The sequence below is a fragment of the Serinus canaria genome, chromosome 3 (assembly GCF_022539315.1).
Source record: "Serinus canaria isolate serCan28SL12 chromosome 3, serCan2020, whole genome shotgun sequence".
Lineage (NCBI taxonomy): Eukaryota > Metazoa > Chordata > Aves > Passeriformes > Fringillidae > Serinus > Serinus canaria.
In genome coordinates this window covers 59,115,973-59,128,212 of record NC_066316.1, presented here as the reverse complement: position 1 = coordinate 59,128,212, position 12,240 = coordinate 59,115,973, and the positions used below count along the sequence as shown (strand labels likewise).

The 12,240-nt window shown below is 34.8% G+C and overlaps 1 protein-coding gene across 13 annotated transcripts in view; it reads right to left on the bottom strand.

The window, feature by feature from the left end:
• Positions 1-12,240, bottom strand: part of EPB41L2 (erythrocyte membrane protein band 4.1 like 2) — a 103,773-nt gene that overhangs the window by 29,187 nt on the left and 62,346 nt on the right. For all 13 annotated transcript variants that reach the window (XM_050972152.1, XM_050972165.1, XM_050972161.1 and 10 more), the window contains exons 6-8: positions 8,058-8,100; positions 2,147-2,222; positions 429-647 (exon numbers count right to left, since the gene is read on the bottom strand). In XM_050972152.1, the coding sequence (XP_050828109.1) occupies positions 429-647; positions 2,147-2,222; positions 8,058-8,100 (338 nt within the window). The remainder of the gene's footprint in view (positions 1-428; positions 648-2,146; positions 2,223-8,057; positions 8,101-12,240) is intronic.

Below are 12,240 nucleotides of genomic sequence, written 5' to 3'. Positions count from 1 at the left end.
AAACCATAGAACAAGCCTTGAATTTATTGGCAAAAAACTGAGTGGAATCCTGGAATTCAGACTGATAGAAAAACCTCAGTTTATAAGGTATCAAGAGCATTTCTGCCCTACAGGAAAAGTGTTCTTTCACAGCATATTATTTTACTTGAGTACAGATTTCCGCCTTCACTCATTTAAACAGACGTATGCTGCTTAAACTAATTCATATAAAAATACTTTTTTCCAAACGTTCTCTACCAAGACCTTAGTGCAACTACTATTTTCAAACTCAGCTTTCTAAACACACCAAAGAGCTTTTAGTTTCATAAGAAACAATTTCCAAAGCACCAATAAGTTTACCTCAGCAGATTTACACATACTCTTAGGAGAACTGACATAAATATGACAAAATGTGATGACTTCTTTTAATCCCACTGTATCTGACATACCTGTGTGTTTTGTGTAGCTCAGCCACTTTCTCTTCCATTTCTTGAGTCTGATTGGGTGCAAACTGGAATTCACTGATATAATCACTGCTGTGCTCCTCTGGGTCATGATCACCCAGCTCAGCCTGCAGGGTATATGAACCAAGGAGGGCGTGAGTCACAAAAGAACATGGCAGTCGGCCAGATACAATATCCTGGCGAAGCTGTAGGCACAAGAAATACCTGCAAGACAAAGGAGAAAAAAACAACCAAAGAGAAAGAAGAACAAAGGAAGGGTTACCTACGGTAGATAATGAGAAATATGGCAGAACTCATCAAGATGCATATAACTGGGTACGCATATTTGAAAGTAAGGAAAAACATTAATGCAAATAATGACATTATATTATTTGAGCATTATTACTACACAGTAAATTTCACTTGATTTTTAAGGGTCAATATTACTTTCACTAAAAATGTAAAAAGCAGGAAAAATTCTGATTTCAAATATAAACGAATAAAAAGCCATCTAGTTTTAAACAAAAGCTGACTTAGGAACTCGTTTAGTTCACATTGTAGCCTGTAGGTAACTATGGTTTAAAAGTATAAGCTATGCATTTCTTTGACATTTCCTTTTGGCTTTAAAACTCCAACTTTTATATCCCTTGCAGTTTACAAGCTAATCATGTCATGTAATACAGAAAAGAAATCCAGATTAGTACTGAAACCATAATTACCATTCTTTAAACAATTCAAAAAGAATTCAAAGAATTCAATCTTTCAGTACTGTATACAGCCTTCCACCAAATTTAACAAGTTAAACATCAGCAGACATGCCCACCTTAGCAGAGACTTTTTTTTTAATGTATGTTTTTAAAAAAAGTCTTACTAGTGAAACTTAGATTGAAGATATAACCAAAAAATGTTTTATGAGTTGAACACCCAATAGAAAAACCAACCAACTCACTGAAAATTTTCAAAGAACACAAACACAAATTCCTGTAAATACACTCTGCACTAAACATCTTTTATGATGCTACAAATCCCTATCTGTAGTATTATATTAGCAGCACACTTGCACAGCTATTTTATTTTTTGCAGAAGGGTGATCCAATGCAACACATAGTAGTAACATATATCCTGCCTCAGTAAAATCAGCTAACTCCAAACCAAAGTATTTAGGTTTCCTTTAGCTTGTGAGAAAAATGAATCAGTTCCCTGCACTCTGACCCCAGTTATCAGCCTTGCAATGCTACTTTTAGGTGCTTAGTATCCACCACATTCCAAGTACTTTCTATCTAAGAAGTTTGGAAGATACTTATTTTCAGGCTTTATTATGTTTTATGGCTTTATTTAAAGCACATGGATAAATTCACATTTTCATCCACCTAGTCTAGATTATTACTGAAGTATCTTGTATCCATTGAGCTTTGCCCAAGGCTCCTGTGCCCTCATTTGTTTCATAATAAAGCAGCATTGTGACAATAAAGCACTGGCTTCTTTCACATACTATCACTCACACCTTACCTGCTGCCCAAATCATATCCCCACCTAACAATTCTTCTTGCTCAGTTTTTTTCCAGAAGTTTTCATTTTACCTTTTCGACCTTGTTCCAAAAAGCAGTTGATGGATGTAAGAATATCTGTAGTGTACAGTAGCCAGAAACTGAAGAAGAAATTCTCTGTGGCTTTTAAATTAGACTAACAGTAAGTTAAAGGTTAAAATTAGGACCTGTGCTTACCTAGTGATGTCTTCAGTCAACTGTGACGGATCAGGGGGATAAAACTTCACATTAAAGGTGAATATCCAAGGTAGACCTAAACACAGGAAATATCTGATTGTTAATTTCAATTAAGTCCAAGTAAGCAAAGAAAAAACTTTATTGGAAAAATGTAAGAAAGTAGAATAAATCCTAATCGCTGAAATCGTGAGGGAGGTTTTTTTTCTGTTTTTTACTGTACATTATTAGGAAGCATAGATTATTTTCATTAGCAGGTAGAGACCCACGGATATAATAAAAGATCAGCATGTTAAAAATTATTTTTAAATTATGTTTTACAGTAAGTTACACAAATATCAGAAGATATTTTTAATTTAAAAGACCATAATATATTAACGCTTCTAAGATATTATGTGTTCAAAGGTACTTGCATTGAATTTGTGATTATTTCCAACTCCTCCAAAGCTAACAGTCTCTTCCTGTATAAACTTAGTTTGAGAGACTGTACACTAACTGTGAACATGATATCAAAATGAGCTCTGTGTTGTTGTATATTACAGAAATATAATAAATTATTCATTGAGAATGCACAGAAGACAAAAATATTAGCCATTCCTACTTTAAAATATTTTTTTGGTAAGCACCACATTAAGCAACTACAATAACAGTGATATTTAAATTCTCATATGTTAGAATTGATAGCACATGCATTATATAATGTATGTTATATAATGCAGATGCTTTTTTTTTTTTAAGCAGAAGCATGCCTAAAACTAGATTAATAATTTGCTAGGAAAAAAACTAGAATAATAATTTATTATTAAAATAAGAATAAAACCATAAAATGTTGCCTTTATTCATATATTTGTTTTTAAATAAATGTTTAAGATTTGAAAGCTAAGTCACACATCAATAATTAAAATACATTTTCAGAATGTTAGCATTTTGGGCAGTAAATTATTTTAGAAATCTGTATTACACAGAATAAATTGTGCTTTGAAAAATTTGTCTTTCTACAGCAACAAAAAAAGACTGAAATGCCACTTTCCACACAATGCTAGAAAAAAGTACTAACATTATTTAAGGCCACTTTCTTAAAAATAAAACTGTTCTGAAATTCCATATATATTAAAAGTAAAGAAGTGTGTCAGAATTTCTAATGTCTTCCAACATTTAAAAAATTATTTTGGTTTTTCAGACATGGCTATTCACTGAAGCACTTCGATTTTTGTTTAAATGTGAACCTCATTCTACACCTGGCTGCTAAGCCACTATTTCTCTTTGAGAGCTCTGGGTTTTAGTGTGTCCTAACATTCCCAGTTTTCAAGATTTTGTACAATTTTGTGTACAAAATAGGGCAGGACCCTTAAATGAGGTCTCATTTATCATTGCATCACCTACTGCAATGCAGTGCAAAACAGAATTAAGACAAAAATACCTCGGAGAAAAAAAAGTCCAACAGTAATGAACACATTCAGCATAAGAAACACAGTTAAATATGGCATAGATTAACCTACTTCCATCATCTCCCAGGGAATCGGCATAATTTAATGGAAAGATGCTGATATTGGGTAAATCAAAGTGATGAGCATGAGCAATAGGGCCAAAATATCTACACAAAAAGCATTCAAGGAGAGCTGTCATGTTAACAGAGCTGGAGAAAGGATGAAGGATGTGTTCTTCCACACTGGTACTAAACCAGTCTTCAAGTTTTTCCTGGTCTAAAATTGCAGTTAAACTAGTCACATATGAATTCCTGTTAAACTATTGCTCTTTCTGACAGCTAACTTTCAGAAAGCACTGTAGCCAGGAGACTTAGGTGTGGTTTGAAGAAAAAAAAAAAAACTGAAAAAAACTATATTCTCTGTGAAAATCCTCTGAGTGTGTAGGCTTTGTAAAAAAAAAAATCCTATCTCTACTTACACTGATTAAATTGCTAATTTATTGAAAAAATATTGAGGTTGATTTTTTACTAAATATTTTCTGGACAGCTGGTGACCTTTTTTTTTTCCTGATTACTGAAAGCACATTTATCCCCTAAATAAAGAGTAGCAAGTTTATTACAATATGCACAGTCTATATTTCTACTTCAGACTAAAGCACTTTTTATAGATGCACAAACCAGACATATGATCATAGTTGGCACATAATAATGCACACTATTGCTGTCTCCTTATAGAGTTGGTAGCCAGGACAAAAAACATCAACCCCAAAGATGATTTAAAATTGTATTTAGCATTCTGTCCCTGATAAGGCTCTCTGTTTGGATTTTCAGTAGTATGGACTACAGAAATGTCAAAAATTTTTCTAGCCAGCTTGTTACATCAAAAACGCTTCTGTGGCAACTTTAGGCCCATTCTTAGAGAAAAGAATGCAAAATAACCAACCAGATAGCAGCATGCATTTAACATGATTCATCCCATCTCAACTGGGAAAAATCAGTGAGGGGTTTTTCCCCAGGAAAGGCTTTTTCTGGCTTTTACTCAAGTATGACAGCTTTTGCAAGAAAACCCTTCCCTTGGCACAGGTACTTCTTCAACAATAACAATCCACACTCTAGTGTAATCAGCTTAGATGAAAATTAGCTACAACTCTTACAGATATATAGCTAAATATATATAAAATAGAAGGATGTAAAATAAAATGAACCTGTATAAAGTGACCACCATATTTTGATGCCTGAGCATACCCATACATTTGTTAGCACTAAAGTCAGACAACCAGAGTTGTGCACCTAAAATGTAAGCTCTTTCCTAATTAATCAAAACTTCTCTTAGTTCTCCAGCTTATTCTGTCCTCAACATCTGAACCCTCTCCATTTCTTACAAGATATAGAACACAAAATATGTGACATGGGAGTATTTTTTGCAGTAAAAATACTAACCATGCTGCAGGCTAGAAAAACTTTAAATTGACATAATATGACCTTTGGTTTAAAGAGATAAATTCTCAAATTGCATTTTGTATAAGGGTGACCCAACACACCCTCTGTGTAGTCTGAGATTTGACCATTTCAAGGTCATTTGCTACTGCCTGTACCATCACAATAATCTAGCTGTGATTCTCAGTTTTGCAAAAGCCTGAATCCACTTGAGATGTACCAATTTTCAAAAAGATAGTGACAGAAATGTAATTACCTACCTGTCCCTGAAAGAAGTAATTAGAGGTTTTAACACATGCCAGTGGATAGCCAAGTACATGAGTTAAAAAAAGTCAAGAATTCATTTTCCTGAAGAGATCAGGCTGGCTGAAAGCAAACAAGATTTTTGTCACCTTTGTAGCCCTGAGAACAGAGACAGTAATTTGTGGATCATGTTCATTAGCTGAAGTAACATCAGTAACTGCTGAGATCCGACATAATTGCCCAGCCAAAGGCCAACCTGTACAAGTAAGAGATCTCACAGAGGGGCTGAGGACTGTGACACAGCAAGAGACAGCCTGCAGAACATGACCTGGGGGAGACTACAGGATTCTTATTTCATCTTTCCCACTCACAGGTGGTACATACATCCCCAATGCGCAGAGTTTTGGTGTTGCTCACATTTAAGAGACAGAGATTGTTGTAAATATTATGTTGCAAACTGATGTGCTGAACTACATTTCTGAAAGTGTCACCTTTATGTGCTCCAATCAATGTATTTGTCCAAATACACTTATCTAGCATGCTAGTGCTTCAGTTTGTGCCATACAAGAGAAAAATAAATCACTAAATATTCAGAGTTGGAAGGGAACCACAAAGGTCAGCAAGCCCAGCTCTTAAGTGAATGGCCCATAGAGGGGATTGAACCCACAAGCTTGGCTTGTTTTTTGTTTTTCAGCACCAACTGAAAAACAACTCTGTCCAACTGAGCTGATCTCAGGTTCAAGAGTTCATTCGGTCAATGGTCATTTCCAACTTTCAAATGCACTAATAGGTTTTACAGGTATCTTAAATTTAATGAGTATTTTTGTACACAGGATTTCCATTCTTTATTAAAGACAAATTAAGCCTGAAATGAAAAAAGTCTCATTACATACTCATGTAGCTGGAGGATTAAATGTTAAGATTCCAATATCTGGAAACTTTAATAGACTAATGCTGAGGAACACAACTAACACTATACTAATTACTTGCATATAGGTGTAAACAAGCATCATTTTAAAATCCTTAAAATCATGTTCTTACTTCACTGTTTATTTTAGTATGCCTATCAACTCTGAAATACTACAGACCAGAGGGAAAAAAAATCCCATCATGATTCCTTATTCAATAACATTCAATGGACTTGCTCCATGCTGTATGGAAAATCAAACTCCCTTAACATATACTTCTGTAGTGCACATGATATAGTATTAAAAAGAACTCTGCCTAGTGCATCCAAAAAAATTTCAGGTCAGTTCTTACACTTCAAATTTGTGACACTAATTTGTAGGCTAGATAGCATGCAAAGTGCTACAAAATACAAAAATATATCGACATTTGTATCAGCAAAGTTGATACAAAAAGTAGCAACATGCTCCATCTTTTGCTGTTTATTAAAACCAAACCAAACAGCCTTTAGCCTGCATATTTGGACAACTAATAGACTTCCACTGAATACCTGCAGAAGTTCCAATACCAGTAACTCTTCCTTAATTAAAGGTGTGGATGCTACTTGCATATTAGTATATTCACCATTTTAACAGGTCTAGTTTGCTTACACAAGAGCATGCTGGATCAAAAAACCAGCTTCTACAACTTTCATTTCCATAATGAGAATATAAACCACACCTTCCTATTAAGGGATTTCATCAATAGGCAAAGATGTGAAGAAAAAGGAATTAACACCACTACGACTTCTGGAAAAAATGAGTATTGCCTTAAAACATGGAGTTAACAGCAGTAAAGAAACCATCTGCTTGTCATTATAAATAACACAATGCTGTTCTTAATTATGAGTACAGCCGGTTTCTTAGCTTAAATTTTCGTGCTGCAAGTCTAGGTTTGTAAATATTATCATCAGCCTCTTCTCCCCACTTTCCTATCAGGTGTTACCAAAAGGTTTCCACTGAAAAACAAAACAACAAAAAAAATCCTAGTTTGGCCACAAATTACTAAGGCAATGACAATAAGTTCAGTAAGAGCAGGGGCTGGACAGCATGTTTCAGTGGCCACTTATTTTGTGATATGTAGATTCAGGCAGAGTATCACCTAGATTAACTCTCCATACACTCCCCAGCTAGTGAAGAGCTTTGACAGAGCTTTATGCAAACAGAGTAAAATAAATTACTCATCATGTACTAAGTATAGGAAGTAGTAAGGCATTTCAAGCAGATTCTGTCTGAAAAGCACTGTAGTGAGACATTCCAAGATTATGCTTTCTATGCCATCTCCATTCTGAAAATGATGGACATTATCAAAAAAGTCAATGGTGGACTGATCAGTATTGAAGAATATTAATTTTCTGTAAAACATATTAAATATCTTTTTGTAGGTTCATATTCTTCTGGTGATTATTTAAAGCAAGAAAGTCCTATGACACCAATCATGACCATCTTTGCATGACTGCATTCTCCATCCAATAACCAGCTATCAGTGCAAAGCTGAAAAACAACTATGGTTTCAGGATGTAAAAATATCAACTATTACTCACACAACAAGAGAAAATTTTGGGGCAATAATATATTTGATTAGTTTCCAATATAATATAATGCTTAATCATTATAATATAGAAATATATAATCTAGTATAATCATTAACTTCTACAGCATAATTCTGAGTGACTCCCTCTCCTCTATTTGGACAGGGGATGGAAATACAAGATTTGCTTCCTGTTTTAAGGTGAACACATCACTATCAGATAGAAATTATCTTAAAGCTGTAAGCAATCGACATCCAGGCTACTAAATTTATGAAGAATATTTCTGTGAGGAAAAAAAAAGGAGCATAATGTCTGAATACAGAAGTACTTACTTCGAATTTGTCTCTTTATTTCCTTCGAAGAATCTAGCCAGTTCTGAAAAAAAAAATGAACAAGCAAACCACAGCCAGCATTTAATTTCTTCAATACCAAAAATACTTTGATATAATCTGTGCAACATATTAATTAGCTTTTACATTTCAGTTTACTACTGATATGTGCAAAGAGACAGTTTTGTGACAGATCATCCAAAAATTAACTTTTGGAAGTGAGACTAAGGAATCTGTAACACATACTCATTGCTAACTCAGATGTCCCTGTTTACTGTTTTTACCCATACATGTTAGAAAAACCAGGTTAAGAGACTAGGAACATAAACTTTTTAACTGCAATTACTAAGACTTTTCTTCATTGAGTTTGAAACTTTACTTCCCATGGCCACATACACACACACACACACACACACACACACACAAGCATATTCATGGAAGAAACATGCATAAGGCCAGCCTGACAGCAGGTCTTGCAATGTTTCAAAGACAGATGTGAAACACAGGGAAGAGTTATATACTGTCTTGTGAGGCTAAGGAAAATATCTAATTTTTAACAGGCCACTGCAGGTACTTGCAATTTTAAAGTCTGAGGGAAGACCTCAGTGCCAGCACAAATGCTGCCAAAGGCTTATTTCTATCAGTGTTTCTCAGCTAACTTAGCAAAGTAGAGCATCCTGGGTATAATGTGACCCACCTTATTCAGTCTATGGTAGCAAACAAATTCCAGATGCAACACTCTTTCCCAATAGCATATCCCCCAGACTCTATTAGGGGCTTTTGCACCTGAAGTCTATCTTCTTTCAAGAAGACAAAAATGCTAGTCTAGTTTCACAGATCTGTGTGAATTAGGAGGATGTGGAACTCTGTTTCTGCAGTAGTGCAAGTCTTTAACATAGATGACCCCTGCTGACAGAGAATGTGTCTCCTGTGAATATGGACTAACACATCAAGTTCTCTATTGTAAATGAGAACTTGGTGCAAGTAGATTTCATCACCAGTGCACCATGTGTATATTAGATGAATACTATTTATAAATTAAAACCAAAACCCCATTTTTATAATTTATTACAATTTTAATGTTTAAAAAAAGACAATAATTTCACATTTCTTGCTTTGTCTGTGATCTCTACTTTTCCATAGCTACGATAATTTTTCCACAGAAAGCAAAGTCCATAACATTTTTACAAAGGAAGAGTTAGAAAGCACTTCTCCAAAATCCTGGATACCATTTATAATGCTTAAGTCAGAAAAATTGCTTTCTGTTATAAGAACATTAACATGGAAAGGCCCTGGAAGACAACATAAGTCTTCAAATAATTTTAACTGAGATGCACTTCAGCTACAGCTATCATCCTAGGTTTTCAGTTTTGGCAAGAATTCCATTCTGAAATTACCCATAGCCATGTTCTTGCATCTACAATAACTAGAAGTATTCTAAATCCTTACATTTTAGACATAACATCAACTAAATAAATAAAGAATATAGCATGGAATAACTACAAGAGAAAAATAGGATTTCTGAGTACATAATACTTTCAGTGCTTCATCTTTTATCACTACAAACAGGAGAAAAGAACATACAATACAGACTGTGCTGTAAGATGATAAGAATAATCCCTTCTTTACACAAGTTATACAGTTCATTTTCTGACTTTTCCAAGCCTGAAATAAGCTTATTGAAAGCACACGTAGCCACCAACTTTCATTACTGCTCTGTCAAATAAAATCAGATGCCTATATTCCCTTTATAGGCACAATTACAGGGGTGGAATTTTTTTTGCATCTGTGCCTTTTGTCATGGATAAAAACAAACACCACAAAAGAATCTACCCTAAATTAGAGCTCTTAATGAAGAAAAGACAGGTCTGTCTTTCAAAACAAAAGACAAAGTGAATACACACTACTTTGCTCCAGTAGGCAGAAATCTATTTGTTTAATTTGTGAATGGTAAGGTTATAGATGAGACAAAGTAATGTATTGTCAAAGAACAAAATGTTCTCTACCAGTACAAAAGTATTTTGTACAAATCCAGAAAAGCAGCATTTCCAGCTGGCACCCAAAACATAAGAGCAGAAGCTTTCTAACACTTCTGCAGACCAATTGCAGCGTGAATGGAGCATTCACGGACTTCTGAGGGTGCAATGCAATGAAATCTCTAACTAAACTTCAGGCTAATAAATTTAACATTTGCAAAAAAAATCAAAGAAATCATTAATTACTAATTTGGCCTAAATAGTTTTAAAATGTGTATTAAAGCTAACTAAACTCAGTCTGATTGGAAGCCGTAACCTCTCTCCCAGCTGCACTGAACGCCCATGGAGAAGAGTTAATGGGACCCCTCCTCCAATGGTACCCCGAGGGTGCACTGGGGAGCAGCTCTAATTCAACAGAGTGCCTGGCATTCACTTGCCACATGCCACAGCTGCCCTTGCATTCAACAGCTGGCTCATAAATGGGTAGCTGTGATGAGCTCACAAGAATGGGAAAAACACATCATTCAGCATTTAGTACTGACTGGCCTGGGAGGTCAGGGATTTGTGGCATTTTAATCTAAAAAGGCAACAGTCATAATAGAAAAAAAAAAAGGTCTGGTACCAAAACTAACTCAATACAGAGGTGAACAAAAAAGAGGGCCCTAAACCGAGCAAAAGTTCTCAGAAAGTAGGAGATGTGAAACATAAATTTGCTAGGAAATAGGTTTTTTTAAGTTTCTTAAATAACACTAGGAATGTATTTGTATGAAGAAGACAAAATCCAGCAATTCAGGTTGTTTAGTCTTCATAACAAAAAGAACCAGATTTTTCCAGAAGGTTTTAAATAAAAGCCTGCTGCTGCCCTAACTCAGGTGAGAAGTGATCTATTCTGCTTTTGAATAAGGACCCCATTTTCAGATATTTCTCAATTTATGTAAATACCTCTTAATTTATGCAAATATGTATGAGTGTTGCTAAAGTACCACCTTCACAGTCAATGCATAAGGAATTCAAGGACTCATTCACACTGAAAGAGACCTCTGGACATAACTGGTCCAGGTGAGATTCAAGAGCCAGTTCTGAATTTTAGGCCAGTTTTGAATTAGGTTGCCCAGGTTCATATCCAGACAAGTTTTTAGTATCTCCAAGGAAAAAGACATATGAAAAAACAGATGGGGTCTTTTTAAAGAGTGGACCTCAGTTTCTCTATTCCAATGACTGAAGAATACCAAGAAAGTCTTAGTCTAACTAGAGGTACAACAAAAAAAAAAAGAGGAGAAAAAAAAAAAAGAAGACATGACCCTACACCAATTCAGACTTTTTTGCTCAACTTTCAAAAAACCTGAAGCTCCCTATTTCATCTCCTGGTATCTACTCAGTGGGCTATTTTCTGATACAGGTCAAGGAGCCCAGGTCTAGTATTAGATCTTTTCTCTCTTGCCAGAGATCAGACTGGTGTTTTATGGTTTTTTGTTGTGTATATAGAGTAGAGTTTTTCAATAGTGAGAAGCACAAATAAAGCAACAAGTGAAAATAGCAGGTAAGATTGTGATATTAGTTAGAAGATCAACAGAGATGTTCTTCATCATTACACCAAAGGAATTCTTATGTCTGGAAATGGTTTAGAAATCAAGAACAAAAATTAAATATCTAAGTAATACTATAACAAGCTCATTTTATATATGGAGATTTTTAATATAGAGGAATTGAGTATTTTGCTCAATGCTGCACAGAGAGCTTTGCACCAAAGCAACTAACTCTAGAAATCTGCTTTATCAGAATGGAAGTTGCCAGAAATTCAGATCAGGAAATTACACTATTTTTTTTCAAAATGTGTTAAGAGGAAGATGACAGAAAAAAAGCAATAACTTTAAGATGCAGTATGATGTAATGATGCTTTTACTACAAATACAGATTAAAAAGAAATACAGTTTTTCCAGCTTCAGGTTGTAATAATTCATCTGATTTTTTCTGGAGAAAAAGATGACAACAGATAAATCTTTAGTTCATGGAGGAAGCAACAGGCAGCCCAGCCCAAACCTGTAATGTTAAGATGTTAAAAAGATAATTTGGGTTTTGGTAATTAATGGAGCACTCACCACTGACTGATTTAAGATTTTCCTCAGCTGAGCAATCTAGATATGCTCAACCATCCAACAAAAAAGCAAGTGCAAAAGAAGATGGAAGTTACCAAATGGTATTTAAGAAAT